The 20048-nt window shown below is 36.9% G+C and overlaps 2 protein-coding genes across 2 annotated transcripts; both read right to left on the bottom strand.

Moving 5' to 3' along the window:
* Positions 1 to 350: 350 nt before the first annotated feature.
* LOC103981756 (zinc finger CCCH domain-containing protein 13-like) lies at positions 351 to 15531 on the bottom strand. The gene is made up of 10 exons (XM_065169664.1): positions 8730 to 15531; positions 8450 to 8617; positions 8243 to 8276; positions 6770 to 6946; positions 6610 to 6666; positions 4300 to 4397; positions 3606 to 4191; positions 2731 to 2935; positions 2230 to 2432; positions 351 to 800 (listed from the first exon to the last, which is right to left on the bottom strand). The coding sequence occupies exons 4-7, from the start codon at positions 6881 to 6883 to the stop codon at positions 4125 to 4127; spliced, it is 336 nt and encodes a 111-aa protein (XP_065025736.1). The 5' UTR covers positions 6884 to 6946; positions 8243 to 8276; positions 8450 to 8617; positions 8730 to 15531; the 3' UTR covers positions 351 to 800; positions 2230 to 2432; positions 2731 to 2935; positions 3606 to 4124.
* A 130-nt stretch (positions 15532 to 15661) lies between these two features.
* Positions 15662 to 19635, bottom strand: LOC135650386 (uncharacterized). The gene is made up of 6 exons (XM_065169650.1): positions 19316 to 19635; positions 18650 to 18829; positions 17364 to 17445; positions 16956 to 17063; positions 16727 to 16885; positions 15662 to 16122 (listed from the first exon to the last, which is right to left on the bottom strand). Exons 1-6 carry the CDS (start codon positions 19565 to 19567, stop codon positions 15926 to 15928), a joined length of 978 nt encoding a protein of 325 aa, XP_065025722.1. The 5' UTR covers positions 19568 to 19635; the 3' UTR covers positions 15662 to 15925.
* Between the last annotated feature and the right edge of the window lie 413 nt (positions 19636 to 20048).

Genomic DNA, 20048 nt, shown 5'->3' on the forward strand with positions numbered 1-20048 from the left:
TATTTCTTTATGATTATTTAAATACTATATAAATAAATAAGACATAGTTGATGTTATGCGTATTTATCCTACAAACTGTATAGACAGTAAATAGTACATATATACACCCACATTTGGACCAAATACTAATCAGTCACTGTTTACTGTCTGATTACTGAATGATTGATTACATATAAACACTTATGATAACAGGGCATACACAGAAGACAATGAAAGGACACCTAATCTTTTTACAGATTCACGTAACTGATACAAACGAAACGTCATCCAGATCCGCATACATTTCACCAAATAACAACTTGATACTCACATCAATAGAATACTAAGCTCTAAGTTCAGAGGGCAAGTGAAAACAAAAAAAAATCCACAAAGCACTGTTGGCAAAGACACATGCTTAAGGGAATAAGAAAAAACTACAAGGATGCATTTGCTATACCAATTGAGGACACTGATACCGAGAAATTGCTGAGGTTTATGCCCCTTTCATCAACAATACTAAGCAAAATGAGTACCTATTCTGTTGTATTAGTCAAAAAAACAGAACTGAGCACCAATCCGGGTCCTAGAAAATTTAATAACCAAGACGCCCAGCTTCTGGAGGTTTCTTGAAGGTACAAAGAGGTAATCAGATCACCATGTTTCTAGTCTCGTCACAGGAAATTAGATGCAGACAGCCTCCGCCTCTTCCCAGAGCTCATGAGTCATACCTGCTCAAATATCCACCTCACTGTTCATAGTCTTTATCCAGCATTTCAGGGTCTACCTTTTCCCCCATCAAATTCCTCATTATCACCCTCGTGCTGGAAAAACAAAATTAAAAGACCAAAACAGCATATAAGATTCATGATTTAGAAAACAAACATGAACAGCTAATAAATAATTAAGAGGAAATGATCATTTATAAAACAGATGACGGAAGTACCGCAATAAATTTCATCTCTGTATATAAAATGAGAGGTGTTACAAGAAAATATATAAAAATATATGACAAAAGCAATTGTCCTTGCAAGTTCAGAGAAAATTAAGTAGACATCTAATATAATATCTAGAGAAGATAAGACCACCACATATGAATAAAATAGAATCAATATAGTGTCATTTCCACCAGTTCTGCACAGTGATTGCAAAAGGCGCTCGGGCGCTCGCCTAGGCGCTCGGGCGAGGCGAGGCGAGGCCCGAGCGCCTCGCTAATGTCCCAGGCGGCGCGCTTCAATCAGGCGCCGCCTGGGCGCTCGCCCGAGCCCAGGCGCTGGGCGCTTCGGGCGAGCGCCTGGGTAAACCGAACCAGAATTTTAGGTCTGGTTCGGTCCTGGTTCGGTTGTTAGTTGGTTCAATCGAACCAACTAAACCGATATAACCCCAACCCTAACCTGCTGTCGCTGCCGATCCCGATCGCGATCTCGTCGCTCGCTGCCGCTGCTCCCGCTGCCGCTGCTCGCCGCTGTCGCTGCTCGCGCCTCCCGCGAGCCTTCCCGATGCTCGCGCCTCCCGCGAGCCCTCTCACTGCTCGCGCCTCCTGCGAGCCCTCCTGCTGCTCGCGCCTCCCGCGAGCCCTCTCGCTGCTCGCGTCTCCTGCGAGCCCTCCCGCGAGCCTTCCCGCTGCTCGCGCCTCCCTCGAGCCCTCCCGCTGCTCGCGCCTCCCGCGAGCCCTCCCGCGAGCCCTCTCGCCTCCTGTGAGCCCTCCCGCGAGCCTTCCCGCTGCTCGCGCCTCCCTCGAGGCCTCCCGCTGCTCGCGCCTTCCGCTCCCTTTCCCTTTCCCGCTGCCGCCGCTCGCCGCTGCCGCCGCTCGCCGCTGCCGCCACTGCCGCCGCTCACCGCTGCCGCTACTGCTACCGCCGCTCGCCGCCGCTGCTGCTTCCTCGTTTCTCCGTCAGCAGGTTTATACTGTTAATGTGATTATATTTATTAATTATATTATATATTTTTATATTTTTATTTAAAATTTTAAATAATTATATTTATTAATTATATTTTATATTTTTATATTTTAGCGCCTCGCTTCGCTCGGGCGAGCGCCTGGGCGAGCGCCTAGCGCCTCGGGCGTTTTTGGACCTTGGCGCCTTTTGGCGCCTAGCGCTTTTTAAATCACTGGTTCTGCACATATAAAATAAACATTCGATAACTGAATTCATCAAACTAGCTAAATGAAACCTATATAGGAAAAAAAATGGACACAGAATGCAGTTAACCAACAGAATCTGTAGGTATGAACAAGGGTTGAAATTTCACCTGCTTGTTTGTTTGTTGCGTGACTGGAGGTGGTGGAGGCATGTTAGTAGACTTAGTCACATAATCCACATCATCAATTTCAAAGACCGCACTAGTTTCTATAGTTTCAGGTTTCTCATCAGGTTCAGTAGCCTCTATAAATTCCTCTGCAGGAGCAGCCATACCAGTAAACGGAAGGAATGTTGCACTTAAGAACTCTTCCCCTGTTGGTTACAGATGTAGCTTGAACATGCTGAACTAAATGAAGAAAAACTTACAGGAAGTACATTTTAAAAGATTTATTTTAGAAAAGAAAATTAGATCTTCAGCAAGAAGGTTTGAGAAAACTATTTGGAGACTTTTACCAAATAGCACTACAATCTTTAACAGTCAAGAGAACCAATCAGATCTACACTATTTTGGTCATGATCGCAAAATTTTCTCCATGTAACAAACAAGCACTGCAGCAAAAACCATGAAATATTTCAAGACATGCAAGAATAGTGAATAGTTGGACATAACCTTATTCAAAGAGGCAAAGGTAGAAGAATCAATTCTTCCTTGTTTGTGATTGTAGTCCTCTACCGCTGACTTATTTTTGGTCAGGATTGCTTTCGTTCAATCAGTTCCTTTACTGATAATTTCCGACTGATAGGCAGGTCCTTCAAACCTTGGAAGTTTATCAGGTTTAAATATCACATCTGGATCTCTCTCTTTCGTGAAATCCCTGTGACAACCAGGTGATTGCATCCAAAGAAAATAAGTGAATTGTGCCAACAGAAGCACTATACAACAACAATTAAAATTAAGAAAAATGTTATTCTCGAGATTGTATATAAAAGTCTAGAATAAACAATCAACAAAACAGAAGTTTTTCCTAAGATTGATTATATTTAGTTAATTTCAGTAACCAGAAAGAACTTAAGTGATCACTTATCAACTAAGATAAAGAATATATGCAGCATGTAATTCATGCTAGTGCTGTGAGGTAGCTAAGGAAATAATTTGTCTGTCAAAAAAACTGAAAAAATCCCATAAACCTTCCACATCATTAAGCAAAACAATTTGCTATGATGTACTTCAAGAATATAATTTCACTGTTAGAGGAGACACCAAAAATCCCAGAAAACTTTCCACATTAGAAAGCATAACAATTGCAAAGTTACATGCTACAGTTGCTACATAGCATAGCTAGAATACAACGAATATCAGGCAGAAGATAAAGTGTGCTGTAAATGATGCAAATAATAAATGTACAGAAGAAATAAAAGCTAACAGATCCTAACATCTATATATGAAAAACAGATTCAAGGATGACAAGAAAAACAAATTAGTCAAACAAATCACCACAAACACTACTAGAAAGTACAGTAACAGCAATAATAATTTTAGATTACCAATTTAAGTTCTTTGCTTGTGGCTGGATATTCAAGTGATCTCTTCTTGATTGATAACATATTACTCATATGATCATATTTTTTTTATTTCCCATCATCAATAGGATCTCCATCACTGGTGACATTGATGCTTGGATCATCTTCGTTGGCATAAGTTCTTAAGGTATCTGAACTAAGCTGACAACCAATCTTCTGTAGATGGGTTTGCAACCTGTAAAATTGATGTCTCGTCTCCATATTCAGATGCTTAAAAAACAAGGTGTCTGCTAAGTTCAAAACAAAAATGATAAAGAAAAGCAGCCTAGTGCCAGATGCTCCTGCCACTGCATGTCCGGGGAGGGAAATCTGATCCCTCCACATGTAGAGGCTGCTGTCTATACTGTTAGAACATGCAACACCCATGTTGAGATGGAGCAACATTCCCTTGTCATGGGCCAACCAAGATCAAAACAGATGCAAGCCAATAAAATGAACAAATGCTATAACATTTCTTATTTCCACAAACAACATTTGCCTTCTTTACTCCTCCTGTGCTTTTATATACCATCCATGAGCTTTAATGATTTTTTTAATCTTTGAAGTGATCCTGCAACAAAGTTGATAGAAAAATTAAACAAAAAACATAAGGCTCCTCACAATCAGATATAGACACTATGCTCCTGTCCAAATTTATATTACTGGTTGAACTTGTAACCTTCTACAGTTTTCTTGCTCTTTGTTAATTTGTGATTCAAGCTCCTCTATCTGACTAAAAAGCTTGTATGCTTCATCAGCCTTCTCATCCAAAAAGATCTGTAGACAGAGTCAACACCAAGAAAAAATGACTTGCACAGAATTCAACAATGGAAACAAATGAGCCAGGTAATTCACATAGGGTGGAAATACAGCAGAAACAGAGTGAATCCGGATATGATATCCAAATTATACTCGACCATATGCCTGTAACCTAGACAATAGAACATTTCTGGGGGAAGAAAAACAGTGCATGATGCAAATGCCTCGCTTCCTTTTTGTGTTCAAATTTGATCACAGGTTTTCCATTCAAGTGTCATCAATTGCAAACATACTTGTCACCATTCCTCGACTTGGATGGTGGAGTATATCACCACTTGCATTAACTAGTGCATTCTCCCATATTATGGTGGATGACCCCTCTATGAACTGTATAGGCATGAATAGCTAAACGAGACTTTGGTACATTATGATTAGTCTAGGATGATTTCATGGTGATTGTAGCCTATGTTGCAGGGCCTCGTTGCCCTTCCCCCTGTCTCGTTTAGCTAAATGCCCTGCTTCAAACTTCACCTCTAACCTTGTTCATGCAACCTCTGTGGAATAAACTCAAGTCTCTGACCATGGGTCTCAATAATGAATACAGTATGTCTTTCATCAGCTTCTGGAATGGCAATAAGATCAAAAAGAGTCATAGGAGATGGTTTGAGTGTCGTTCCTTTCTTTACTGGTCAAATCAGCAAGCAATCAAGCAGACCAAGTTCTAGAACTAGGGAGTCCTGCCTAAAGCCCAAACCTCTTCCCGATGGCAGACCACTCTTGATTGATGGCAAACTCTTGGTCTCGATTTTAAGAAAAGCCCCACTTGGACCACTTCATAGCACCTGTGCTACTCTATAGTTGGGGTCTTTAGCAAGCCTATTGATAGAAATGAATCATTTATTCCTTGCCATCATTTGGCGCATTATTTTACAATTAAATACAACCACTCCTTAACACTAAAGGTAGTACGTGCCAAATCTTTTCCTGTAAAATCAAGCATTCTACAATCTCTTATTAAGCTTTATTGCCATCACAGGCTGCACTCAGCCTCCTCAAATCCATTCATCATGAGCAGCCTATTGTTCGATTCCATAAGACATGGAAAGTGTGCAAATATGGAAAAAGTACAGTTTCACTTCAACTTGGTAATTCTCTCCATATTAAATCTTCAATCTTCGAAAACAGTGACAACCAAGTGTCAGTATTTGCTGTAATATCATAGACTTCTCATGATTCAGCATGGAGAACTGAAGGTGGATCATGTGCAAGCATCTAGTATGACACTAAAATAAAAGGAAGAATTAAAGAAAATCAGTTACAATCAAAAGTTGCAATATAACTATGGAAGAGTGAAAGCTGGATATTTTCAGAAACAATGCTGAATATCTAAATCCAATCAATCTGCATGAAATACTCCCTCTAAAATTCCCATCACATTTACTTAATTCAACAAGATGACAAGGAAAAAACATGTCTGTTTGCAAAGGAAAAAAATAAAGCCCTCCTGTATAAAACACCATCAGAATTATTTAATTAAGGGTCTGTATTATTGAGAAACCCCACCCTAAACTCATTGAGAATCAAGAACTCCTTAGCATAGGCCTCTTTTCCTAGAACCTAGTAGAGGAAAGAGAGATCAAAGAGAGACAATAGGACTCTCTTGATTAATTATATAGCAAATGAAAATTTGGTATAAGGTCAAGTACGCAATCAAAGATGAGACTACTTCAGCCAAGGAGAAGAACCCTAGTGCCATATAATAGATAAGAATCACCACTCTTACTCTCCAGTATATCTTTACAATCCATACATCACATTGTACATGAAGCAAAAATATGCATTAGTTCTTTAACCATACCACGACCTAGAACGACGAAAAACTAGTGATGGAACCAGTGATCACCAAGTTAGATGATGCTTTTTTCATATATAACAAAGCTGAAGCAGTGACAGTAATTATGTATGTGCATGAGTCCGACTGTATAAATTCATAACATAGAATGTTAACATAGTGCTACTGTATTGGTTTAATATGTGCAGAAATAAATGAGACTGTAGTAAATAGCAAGAAATATCAGTCAAAATAATTATCATCCATAGTATGCAAAAAGTGATTGCCTCAGAACTCTTAAAAAAAGACCACTTAAGCCAGTTGCCATGTGACTGAATTAAAGATGGAGATGAAAGAAGAAAAATATTGGCAACACTTCAAAGATGAATTATAACTTACCTCAAGTTGGGATTTATGGTCATCAAGCATCTCAATATCTAACAGAATTTGCCTTATCTGCATGAAGTTTTATAAGGGAAAGAAAACACCAGAAGATGGAAGAGAAAACAACCAGCAGTTATAGAAGTATTTTGACAGTATGCAAAAGTATATCCCAAACCTGCTCTTCAAGGCCATCCTTGTCATCATAAGATGAAGCTTTTTCTTCCCTTTTCCTATCTTCAGGACTATCAGAAACTTCAGAGCTTTCAGAAACATCACTTTCTCTATTCATGTGCTGCTTCTTCCTATTCCTTCTCTCACAGTAAAACCATAAATGCAACACCAGAAAGTAAACCTAAATATGTCAAGTAAACAACAAATGGAGGTCACTAAATATTGGTATGCCTTTAAACTTAAGCCTAGATATGTCCTAGAAAGCCACAAGGTGCATCCCTTTCTCCATTAGCCACCTCAAAAAGATTTATCACCTTTTAGATGTTAACCAAAATGGAAAAGACAACCAAACACAGAGTTCAAATAGCAAACATGGATTAAAGATCAATAGGAACCAAGTTGCCAGCAGAATATAATTCTTTCTGGAAGCCAATTTACACTCTTGTTTCTCTTTTTCTGTTGTTTTTTAGGTCCTTTCCAAGAAGATGTCTAGGACTGGCATCCCACAGAATCTTTTTGGTATCAAACAACTTTTTTTTCTTTCTAAGATCCATTCAGGTGGGGTATTAAAATTTTGAAATATTTCAAGGCTAATTGACTAATCTATTAGATTGGCATAAATGTATGAATTTTGTACAAGATGTCTTGTTACTCCCAATGCATATTAACATATGATCTGAGACAAAGATGGGTAAAAACATAGCTTTTCTTGTTTTTTGACCTAGGAAGAAGCTGTTAAACAACTCAGAAAATACTAGAGTCTCCTTAGAGCTAGAGTGTCCTTGTCAAAAACTTTACAACAAAAAGTATGGGGAAGAAACACAAACAGAAAATGATTAAGCAAAAGTAGGAGGGAAATTCATTTCGTTAAGGGGTGTCTCAATATCATGCTTAAAACCTTGCATCCCATGATCCCACATCATACACCAAAAAAACCACAATCACTAACATTATAGGTCTATTCTTATCAGGAATTAGACACACGTAGATCTGAATCCAGACTTCTAAAACTCTAAATTAGTTTTTTCCTTATACGGAAGAGGCTGAATTGTGTTTCTTATAAAGAATCACAGATATTGCCAATATAAATCATTCATATATCCATCAGGCTTAGGTGCCTAATTTGATATGACTCAAGTTGTATCAAGATGTAGGTTTTTGTCCCATTTTTAATCCTCTTTGTGTTCTCCCATAACCCAATTTCTTGATTTTATTTTTTTTTCATGTTGTACACCTGTTATCATCATCTTCTTGCTAATATAGCAAGTCTTTGCTGATATTTACTGCCTAAAAACAACCATTTAAGTGCTATTTCTCTTTTAAGTAATCCCTTAGCCCATAAGTTATCCTTTTAGTATCGGAGGCAACAAAAAGGTTTTGGATGGACATCAGCTAGTATGGAAAATATTATGTTTCTGTGTAGACAAGATTAAAAGAAAGTTTCCCATAAGTTTGAACAAGATAAAAGGCAACTTACCTTCTCTGGATAGGTGAATTCGAAAAGCTAGAGCCTGCAAGCAGTATTCCATAATAATAATGAGAAGGAGAAAAGCCTAATTATCAGTATGCAAATATGAAAATGGTTACAAAGATATACGTATATAACAGAAAACAAGTCATCACAAAGGTGAGACCAGTAATGAAGAAAAAAAATGAAATACAAAAAGTTCATGATAATGCTCACCTCTATCATGATAGATTGGCTTTTGATACCGGAAAGTTTGGTGAGCCCTTGCATCTCTACCAGGGATGCCTTCTGTCAAGTTTGGTGAGGCTTTTGATAGCCTCCTATAAGGAGAATGCCTTCTGTCAAGTTTATCTCTCAAGTCCCCACTTCTATGATTCCGTCGACCTACAACCAAGAAAAATAAATTTTAAACAACAAAATAGAGTTCTATACTCTTCTGATACCAAGCTTAAGATCCGTGGTAAATGGAGAATCAATAAATTCTTGTCAAGCTTACCATCACCATGAGCAATACGAGAAATTCAATAACGAATAATTATTGGCTCCTCAACAATTGCAAAAGGCCACCGAACATACAAAGTAGATCATAAAATTAATAGTTGCAATACCATGTAAGGATCTTAGATCACTGAGTGAATCCTTCGAATATTTCATAAGTAAGCAATAAGATTTATTGTAGATGCCTTCTGTAGCTAAAGAAACTATGAGCAACAGAAATTGAGAGATTTTCCACTGCAGAGCCATTGACACAGTAAAGATAGGACCTTCCATCCAGTATAACCATGCTGATATGTCCAAGAATCATCCCAACATATACCTTCTCTAACTATATAGAAAGACCATCAATAAGGATCCAATTGATGAAACTGGATACAGAATGCATCAAATCAACTGTATGAGTCATCAATTACTCTTGCTGAAGCTGCTAACAATGTAAAGAGTGTCACATGCAGAATGGTGCAGTAAGTATGCAGCAAACCTAGCAAATGTGATCCCTTAGATATGTCTTCATTTAGTCATTATCAACATCATGGCACCAATTGTGAGGCTAGAAAATGCAGATGTGCCATTCTCCAATTGCAAGTGATACTAAGAAGCTGTTTGGAGGTTGATAATTTGTTCCATTATACTATAAAAAGGAAACCAAGAATTATGGCAGATATTCTGTAAAAACTTCACCTGAGAAGATTTTGGATCAAGAAATAAGAAGCTAGTTTTCATCTGCAGGCAATTGAACTGAGTTTCATCATTTTCCCAGAACAAATAGAATTGATATCATACAATGCAGCTTCAAAATAGAGTAAACCAAATGAATCTAACCGAAAAAGGTGTATCCTGAATATTCTTATAAGATATTATTTGAAGATTTCTCAAATCAAAATTCAATCAAATTGAACCAGACTAAATATGTGCCAGTGATGAAGATTTTTATCCAGCAGCTTTTCTCCTATATTTGTTATGAATATATTTTTCATCTGACCTCCATTTTCTACTGATTTATTTCACAGACTAATTAAATCAGCAGAATTGATTCATATGTTACGGCGTTCAAGTAAGTTTCAAGCAAGAAACTGAGAAGCTAAAACCACCTAATGTGAAAAAAAAAAGGGAAAATCTTTTTGGGGGTGGACAGGAAGGGGAAACCATATCGAATGTATAATTGCATCACTAAAATGTTCAAACACCAACTAGTAAAGGTTCACTGAAAGAAGTCTTTTGTTGACCATTAGATGAGGGTAAAGCTTAACATCATATATTAGTTAGTTGGATCCGTAGCTATTCAAGCAATCAGTAATATCATACATGTCCGCCCATGACATGTCAAGCACAAATACTTGTGTAGTTTGAGACACAAGTAATTCAAACTTTTTGTCATATCAATAAATTCTATCAGCAATCGCTCCATGACAATATAACCATTCTTTAAATATAAAACTATAGTTTCAATTACATAAACATAGAGAAATTGTGCATGAAAACTGATATGATTAGCAATTTTATGGAAAATTCGAAGTCAATGTTGCACCGAATAAAGGTATCCGAACATCAAAAAGGCATCAGAAGGCACAACAATTTCACCCTTACCTCAATTAATCGCCGAAAAGAAGCAGCGAGTTAGATAAGAGCAGTATTATCGAACTACCAGACAAGTAAGAGTGTAATTCTACCAACATTCGTGGAGAAAAAAAAGGAGAGAAAAGGAAACAACCCATAGATCGGAACCTTTAGCGATTACCATTGAAAGATCCACCGAAGCGGCAGATCTCCGCCTCACCATGGGCGAAATTGCAGCTATGGCGAGGGCATCGATGTTATAAATTGTTCAAATTAAAAAGAAAAAAGAATTTCTTTTCAAAAGATTTATCTGAAAAGGTGTTTTCTTTTATAGTTATTTTGGTAGTTATTTTTCAAAGGTTATGTCTTTTAAGAAAATATCTATAAATAGATATTTGAGAGTAAATTATTAAGACATCTTTTTCATATTCTTCTTCTTTACTCTCCAAGTGATTAAATTAAATATTCTCTAATTCCTCTTTGAAGATTCTTTATTGTTTGCTCAATACAGATCTTCTAAAGGCTTGTCATATCCACTAAAACTATTTGCATCAAACTCATAGCAATCTTGTTGAGAAGAGGGTACAAATATCGTTTTTAGGAAAGTGTTTATACATGTTTAAAGCCTAAATATCTTTCTTAAAGTATTCTTGATCTTATGTTTGTTATTTGTTTCCATAGTGTTTTTATCCTCTTCTTTATCGTATTTTCCCAACAATCTAAAAACGATATTTGTGAGTTTATATAAATTCACTATGGAGGCCACAAATATCATCAAATTATTGAATCAAGATTTTGTTCGTTTGGATCGTTTTGATGGAACGAATTTTACCCGTTGGCAAGACAAGATGAAATTCATGTTGACTGCTTTGAAGATCTTCTATGTGCTTGATCCAAATCTTCAACCAATTCCTGATCCAACCGATGATAACACCGATGAAGTCAAGGCTGAACAAAAGAAGAGAATCGAAGATGAAGTCATGTGTAGAGGACACATTCTCAATGCTCTTTCATATCAGCTTTATGATCTTTATACGGTAGAACCATCTGCAAAAGCAATTTGGAATGCTTTGGAATTCAAGTATCATGCCAAGGAGGAAGGTACAAAAAAATTTTTGATTTCTAAATATTTTGATTACAAGTTTATGGATGACAAGCCAATCTTAGCACAAGTGCATGAGTTGCAGGTCATTGTTAATCAATTGAAGGCTGAAAAAATCGAACTTCCTGAACCTTTTCAAGTAGGGGCTATAATAACTAAGTTACCTTCATCTTGGAAAGGGTATAGGAAGAAGATTTTGCATAACTCCAAGGATATCACTTTGGAGCAAATTCAAAAACATCTTCGAATCGAGGAGGAATCGAGGATAAGAAAAAAGAGTGAGAACTCTTTTGGGAATATAAAAGCAAATGTTGTGAATATAAAAACAAATGTTGTGAATATAAAATGTTGTGAATCATTTTGGCCCCAAAAGGGATCAAAGAAAATTTAAGAAGCCAAAGAGTGGAGGCTGTTTTGTGTGTACAAAACCTGATCATTTTGCTAGGGATTACAATTTTAAAAAGGGCCAGAAACCGAAAGTCAACTCCATTGAGGGAGATGATAATATAATTGCTATGGTCAGCGAAGTGAATGCCATATTTGGCAAGGTTTCTGGTTGGTGGTACCAAGGTTCGTTGTATCGTACCGTACCGACATTTCGACCCGGGCTCGGTACGGTACGGTACCGGTGTATCGGGCGGTACATCAGGGCGTACCAAGCGGTACGCCCTGGTGTACCAAATATTTTTTTATTTTGTATACTGTAGCAGTGCTACAGTATAGTACTGTAGCACTATAGCACTGTAGCGGTACCGGGCGGTCCACGTACCGATAACCTGTCGGACCAGTACGTACCGCCCGTACCGGGCGGTACGCTTCGGTACGATAGACCTTGGGTGGTACGATACTTGTGCTACCGTCCATGTTTGCTATGATAAGGCACTCTTCAAGACTTACAAAGAAGTCACAGAAGGGCAAGAGATTTAAATGGGAAATAAAGTTCGTTCTAAGGTGATTGGCAAAGGAAATGTGGAACTCACTTTCACTTCGGGTAAGAAAGTCACTCTTACTAATGTTTTTCATGTACCAGATATGAGTAGAAATTTAATAAGTGAGAATCTCCTTAGCAAACCTAGAATTAAATTTGTATTTGAATCCGGGAAGTTAATTCCATCCCGTAATGGAACTTTTGTTGGAAAAGATTATTCCGCTAAGAGAATAGTCAAATTATCTATTGTTGACAATAATTTTAAATTTAATAAAGTTGTTGCTTCGATTTATATTATTGATTCTTATTCATTATGGCATGATAGATTAGCACATATTGGAACTAACACTATTAGAAGAATGGTTAAGTATGGTTTAATAAATTATTATTTTGATGATCTTAATAAATGTGAAATTTATGTTAAATCAAAGATAATGAAGAAATCATTCAAAAGTGTTGAAAGATATACTAATTTGTTAGACTTAATACATTCTGATATATGTGAATTAAATGGCATATTAACGAGAGGAGGTAATAGATATTTCATTACTTTTATAGATGATATGTCTAGATTCACATATGTGTACTTATTGAAACATAAAAATGATGCTTTTAATGCTTTTAAGGCATATAAAGCAGAAGTTGAAAATCAATTGGGGAAGAAAATTAAATCTTTAAGAAGTGATAGAGGAGGAGAATACTTTCCTAATGAATTTAACTTGTTTTGTGAACAACATGGCATAATGAACACCTAAGCAAAATAGATTAGCAAAAAGAAAAAATAGAACTTATCTAGAGATGATTAATGTTATGTTGTTGCATGCTAAATTATCTTATAATTTGTGGGGAGAAGCTTTATTGGCTACATGTCATATCTTAAATAGAATTCCCTTTAAAAATATATATATAAGATCTCTTCATATGAGTTCTGGAAAGGAAGACAACCTAACATTGGTTATTTTAAAGTGTGAGGGTGTCTTGTATATTGTAAGAATAATGATCCTTAAAGGATAAAATTGGGACCTAGAGGAATCAAATGTGTATTTATAGGCTATGCCTCAAATAGCAAAGCATATAGACTTCTTAATTTGGAGTCTAATATCATAATAGAATCTCGAGATGTAGAGTTCTTTGAACATTTATTGACTTCAAGTAATAATGTTCATCCTCTAACTAGTGAAGAATCACTAGTGGAGACATCTCAAAAGGTTGGTGAGCAACCTAATATTCCTTTGATTGGACATCAATCGAGTTCACAAGAGGTTGGAGAGCAATCTCATAAATTAAGGAGAAGCACTCGTGTACGAAAAGCAAAAATAATTCCTCTTGTTTTACAAGTGAAAGATGATTCATTCACCAAACCTCTTACAAGAGAAGTTGTAAGATCAACATCAAAATGGATGGGGCTAAAACTCCTTGAATAAAAGATCCACCAATGATAGCAACCCTACTCAACATTATGAAATGAGTAATGAAGAGTTCAAAGGGTAAGAACAAATCATTGACATGTGGAGTGGTTCAGCACTTTGAAATATTTTACGAGTCTCATCTAAAGATGTTAAAGTGCTGGTTGTCACCGAATGAGAGTTGAGTTAATTATACTCTTAATGAAGTTCAATCAAGTTAGGACAAGTATCTCAAAGAGTGACAAAGATACTATAAGAACTTCACCTATATGAACTTAGAAGTGGTGCCGCTTCGATTGAGAGTTGGAGTTTTCTCTCATAAAAATTCATGAACTTGGATGAGTCCAAGGCCATATTAGGGCCGAGCAAAATTTTATGAGGAATACAAGGATATTGTATTTATGTGTGTAGTATCACCAGTGTTGTCATTAGGAATAACAAATTCAAAGTTTTTATACTATTTGGGATTTCGACTTCACTTTGTGATGCTTACACTAAGGTAATATTCAAATCGAAAGATATATTACTTTATTCATAAATACTATTTAATCACTTGGAGAAAATTTTAAATTTGAACAAGTGGGGGATTGTTATAAATTGTTCAAATTAAAAAGAAAAAAAAAATTTTAAAAGATTTATTTGAAAATGTGTTTTCTTTTATAGTTATTTTGGTAGTTATTTTTCAAAGGTTGTGTCTTTTAAGAAAATATCTATAAATAGATATTTAAGGGTAAATTATTAAGACATCTGTTTCATATTCTTCTTCTTTACTCTCCAAGTTTACTCTCAAGTGATTGAATTAGATATTCTCTAATTCCTCTTTGAAGATTCTTTATTGTTTGCTCAATACAGATCTTCTAAAGGCTTGTCATATCCACTAAAACTATTTGCATCAAACCCATAGCAATCTTATTGAGAAGAGGATGCAAAAATCGTTTTTAGGAAAGTGCTTATACACATTTCAAGCCTAAATATCTTTCCTAAAGTATTCTTGATCTTGTGTTTGTTATTTGTTTCCATAGTGTTTTTATCCTCTTCTTTGTCGTATTTTCCCAACAATCGATCCCTTTGGAATAATGTACAGAGCTTTGTCTTATACAACTTCCTTCTTATCATTGCGGCGGAACGATCGAAGGGGAGAGGAGAGCGAGCCAAAGAGATAAATGTATCCCTAAGCGAGATCGACAGACGATAAGAGGAGCTCTTCCGAAACGCCGAAGACGATCAAATAGCAATGGAATGGAGCTCTAGAAAAGGGCCCGCCTTCACGTCAGAAACCCTAGTTTCGACATGAACATGGCTGGGAGACGAGAGCTCGATTTATTCCCTCTTCTCGTCCGCATGACACAGATTTCCGTCATAGACGAAACATTATACGTTTCACCTATCGGAGCCCAAATAGAATTCAAGGTTTGGAACTGGCTACCGCCATACGTGGAGCTCCAAGAGGGCGTAGGTCAATCCTGTGTCTCGGCTCCATCAGCAAACACACATAGCGAACCCTTCATTGGTTGCTTACATGGGACATTTGAGATCAATGGCCCCGTTGGCACCCATCTATGAAGTCGAGAACTCGTGCATGTATACAAGCAGCCCTAACCAACCAAATCTAGAACCGAAATCCGAGGTTCCTTCGATATCCATCGATTCCAGTACCAATTCGAATATTTTAATTAATAAAATATAAAAAAAAATGATAAAGACGAGATTCGAATTGAAACCTTCTGATACACTATTAAAATGTTAATTTTCCTTTTAGATAATTAGAAATCAAATCGAAACCATCAGTTCTAATTTTAATTTTTAAATAATTTTATTTTTCAAAAACTTGAACCGATGCATATTGTCATGGTTTTAGTTCAATTTGAAATCGTCGAACTGTTGAACTGATTCAATTCTAAACCAATTCAATTCTAATTCAAACCATATCAAGGATATATACAAGAGTTCCACATCCTTCCTTTCTTTCGTGTGCCGGGGAAGATGACCCCATAGGATTCATATTACATGCAGCTTTCACACTGGAGGAGAAGGGATACTTTGGTTTACAACACTTCAAACATTGATCAACGTAGTGACACTAGTTGCGTTTATTCGCATGTTCATCATTGAAGTTTACAGCTGCTACTGGAATAGGTCTTATACCACCATAAAGTGCATACCTTTTATTGTAAGAAGTGAAAGATTTCATACTCTCATGATCATGGAATTAACAGTATCTTGCCAACATGAGAGCTGCCTTCCATTAACCTGTGAGCCTCCGCAGCTTCAGACAGAGGAAAGGTCTTGTAAACGATGGGCTTCACCTTGCCTGCTGCAATGGCTGACCACACATGCTTCTTCACCTCAGCAACTATTTTGGCTTTGTTCTCAAGGCTTCTGTTGCGCAGACCAGCAGCTGTAGAAAAAAGGTTCATAGTCGATTAAAGTACAAACTCTTTATGCGGTAATCATGTTGCAACGTCAGACAGGTTAGCACACAGCAAAGCTCCTATCACAAACATTTCCTATAGAAGTTTTTGGCAATTTATATTGCGCTTAAACTTTTGCAATTAATCCAGATTTTGATGAAAGTAATAAGATGATAGAAAGTAATAAGATAATTAGGATTTCGGTTCCTGATAACCACAAATTGTCATATGGCAAGGAAATAACCTTTGGACTTATGGTATAAATGCTGCAAAAGAAACATTATTCACTGAAGACAACAATAACAGGAAGTAATTGACAAGACACAAGCATGGAACTCACGTCCCCTGCTCCTGATTTTTCATTTATATTAACTTAAGTAAAACTACAACTCATTCTTAAGTAGTCCACCTTCCTAACTTCTGTGAGATCTACTCATAATAAGAACAACTAGCAGCAAAACACTACAACATACAGCTTCCAGAACCCTTCTGACTTTTGTCAGGTCCATTCATTATGAAAAACTTGGCAAACATCTATGAAATACAACTTTTAGGCACATGCAGAATAAGAGAAGAAACTGGAGGCTATACCTTGTATAGTAAGGCGCCTTGCCAATAAGCAAGACAGGTTTACTTCTGTCGCTGCCCCTCCCATGAAACCGATGATAAAAAGCCTACCATCCATACCCAAGCTATCAAGATTTTTCTGCAGGTAAGGCCCGCCAACATTGTCCAGTATAACATCAACACCTGCATCATAGTTACTCTGTTGTCAGATATCTGCATTGCAGTCCAAGCTGCTGGAGCACAGTGGATATACCCTTTCCTCCAGTTTCTTCCTCTACCCTTGCGACGAAGTCTTCAGTCTTGTAATTAATGCAAACATCAGCACCAAGATTCTTGCAAGCAGCCAATTTTTCTTCACTTCCTAGATCGATGCAATTCAATGACATTATATCTTGAAACTGATTGCTATTTAGGTGACATGTTACAAGGATTGCCATGACAGGCGGCACAAGTTGGCATGGGTGAGATTTACGATGCCAGGAAAGTATAGGCATGTGCCATGCTAGAAATATTGGCCATAGTTAGGGTGCTTTTTAGTTGTGCCAGCCGACATAGGGCTGTGATGACTGGCATGGCCAAGAATTGTAACATGTCAGAAAGATTTGTTACCTTCTATAGCACAATAGGGCAATTCTAACTATTTCTATTCATGCTAGCATACCTGCTGTCACAAACACTCTAATTCCAACGTGCTTAGCAATCTGAATAGCAAAGGTACCAATTCCACTAGATCCACCATGAACCTGAAAATAATTGATAAGGCCAAGTATTATAGGTTTAATCTTGTAAAGAATATCTGTTTAACCAAACGGACAAAAGTTTAGATTTTCTTTTCCAGGATTGCATATGTCATTTGATAGGAACATCATCTAAAAAAGAACTCCACTGCTATTACTCAAAAGAAATGAGCAAAAATTCATGATGATGATGTCAAGCCAAACCAACAACTGATACCTTACAGGTGAAAGATTATGCTTTTCTACTCTACAGAAATAATGAAAATGCAGTCATTTTTCCATGTTGTTAATTATTATGTTCATACATAGTTCCATGCACTTGCACTCTTAACTAGTACAGTAAATTACTAAGTACAAATGAATTAGAGGATCTCAACAAGTTAGCGGAAGACATCCTTCTTTGGAATTTTTTTTTCACATTTAGAGTGCGCTATTAATTTTTGTTTTAAAGAGAAGAAAATAATACGATCATTTATATCTAACACAACTTTAACAAAATGCACTGCACAATGAACCTCAAAATCTAACCCTACATGTAAAAAAATAGAAAAATTAGAAAAAATATTTTTTTATATAATTAATTACTTCTTTGTGCAATGAATAATCATGTTAAGACAGAAAGAACATGGACAAATAAAAAATAAGACGACAATAAATATATTTGGCAAATTCTAATTCACAGTTTTTCTTAAATAACCTGTGAATAATTTGGAAATGTATGTTTGATTCAGTAAATAATCATTTAAATGTAAAAAAATTGTATGTATTTCAATCTGGAAAACCATTTGGAGAAACATATGTTCAAATAGGAAAAAAGAAACAAGAATTAAAGAATTTGATGTTATTTGGATAATTCTCTACAATGTTATTGCTACCTTAAGTGGTAAAGCTAATGAGGCTACAACCTGTACTCCAGCGTTTCTAAATGTAGGAACTTAATGGAAGAGAATACTCATTGGTTTGGTCAACAATTGGAAACAGCACTTGACAGCTCGAATGGAGTGTGGTAATAACATATGACATAATCTAGCTTTTGTGATTGTTAGACCAAGTATTAATAATTTAGATACAAATTGTTAACCACTTGACCTCATGATATGAATATTTCCAAACGAAAGGCCTACAATCTGATTAGACAATACTGATGACAAACAATTAGATAAGATGTAACAGGCACGAATCTTCAAAGACAACATATAATGAGATTTACCAACAGAGTCTCCCCAGGGGACAACTGGCTCGTCATGAAAATAGTCGACCACACAGTGCATGCCACTTCAGGAAAACTTGCAGCATCCCTCAAAGTGACACCTTCCGGGATAGGAAGAACCTGTCCAGCAGGTACCGCTACCTTCTCTGCATACCCTCCTCCACTCAGAAGGGCACAAACCTGCAGAGGAAACAAATGAGGTCATAGCACAAGTGCATAAAGTATAGAACCTATTTTTCAAACCTTAACTTCAGGATAAATAGCTATTTTGATTGCTATACATCGTGCAATCATAGCTCTAAACACAAGGACTTTTACAACCCAAATTCTGCATTAAAATCCCAACTTCGTCACAACTGGAACCTCATTTACTTGCTAAAACCGTGATCCGAAGAGTAGATCATTGTTCAACCATTCTACTAACAAGAATGTCCTATACGAATCAAAGAACATGGAATCCCTATACACAAGAAAAAAAACTCTAAATCTGCCAGATAATGAAACCTAATTGATTAAAGACAGGTAGCTTAATCTGAAAAAAGTTGTCTAAAGAACGGACTAAGGGACTAAACTTCCTGATCCATTTAACACAAATAGCAACAACATATCCGAACTTCCACGCAAAAGCTATCGCCAAGTTCAGCCACGTTGGAGGGTGAGAACTACCTGATCGCCGACCTTCCAGCAAGCAACGGATTTCCCGACGGTGAGGACGGTTCCGGAGCACTCGAGGCCAGGGTAAGGGCTAGCGCCCTTTGGCAGTGGGTACAAACCCTTCCTCTGGACGGTGTCGGCGCGGTTGAGTGCAGTGGCCTCCACCTTGATGAGGACCTCGTCGTCGCCGACCACCGGGTCCTCCACCTCCTGCACCTGTAGCACCTCGGGGCCGCCAGGGCTCGTGATCACTACCGCCCTCATCTCAACCTTACGGGGAGCCTCATCAGAAGTGCGCAAAGGATAATATAATTACCATTTCTGTACATAGAATCCGCGTTCCTGTTAGGCCGAATCACGCATTCAGCTTATCCGGGTTGATACTGCCACCAGATGTGTTCGTTGGCCACATCACCCAAAGAAAATTTTCACCATGATTCGGTCAAACAGTAGTTTTCCCTGTGCACTAATGCCTATATATATATATATATATATATATATATATATATATATATATATATATATATATATATATATATATATATATATATATATGATAAATTTACAAAAAAATTGACTTTGAGAATTTTTCAAATGACATTTCAACTTGAAGAAATTATGGTATACCATCTATTTTCCAGAATGATTATACCCCTATCAATTGTCACGTAGTTGCATCAATCAACATTTACCACTTTAAATAATTATTGTCTCTCACTCATGACACTAATGTAATCGAAAGCGA

The sequence above is a fragment of the Musa acuminata genome, chromosome BXJ1-4, assembly GCF_036884655.1.
Source record: "Musa acuminata AAA Group cultivar baxijiao chromosome BXJ1-4, Cavendish_Baxijiao_AAA, whole genome shotgun sequence".
NCBI classification, from domain to species: domain Eukaryota; kingdom Viridiplantae; phylum Streptophyta; class Magnoliopsida; order Zingiberales; family Musaceae; genus Musa; species Musa acuminata.

Excerpts from the sequence above, each read along its gene's own strand:
- LOC103981756 (XM_065169664.1), bottom strand. The coding sequence starts at position 6,883 with ATGAATAGAGAAAGTGATGTTTCTGAAAGCTCTGAAGTTTCTGATAGT. Across the intron at positions 4,398-6,609 it reads ACCATAAATCCCAACTTGAG|ATCTTTTTGGATGAGAAGGC; the intron begins GTAAGTTATAAT and ends CTCTGTCTACAG. Across the intron at positions 4,192-4,299 it reads GAGCAAGAAAACTGTAGAAG|GATCACTTCAAAGATTAAAA; the intron begins GTTACAAGTTCA and ends ACTTTGTTGCAG.
- LOC135650386 (XM_065169650.1), bottom strand. The coding sequence starts at position 19,567 with ATGAGGGCGGTAGTGATCACGAGCCCTGGCGGCCCCGAGGTGCTACAG. Across the intron at positions 17,446-18,649 it reads CCCCTGGGGAGACTCTGTTG|GTTCATGGTGGATCTAGTGG; the intron begins GTAAATCTCATT and ends AATTATTTTCAG. Across the intron at positions 17,064-17,363 it reads TAGAGTGTTTGTGACAGCAG|GAAGTGAAGAAAAATTGGCT; the intron begins GTATGCTAGCAT and ends GCATCGATCTAG.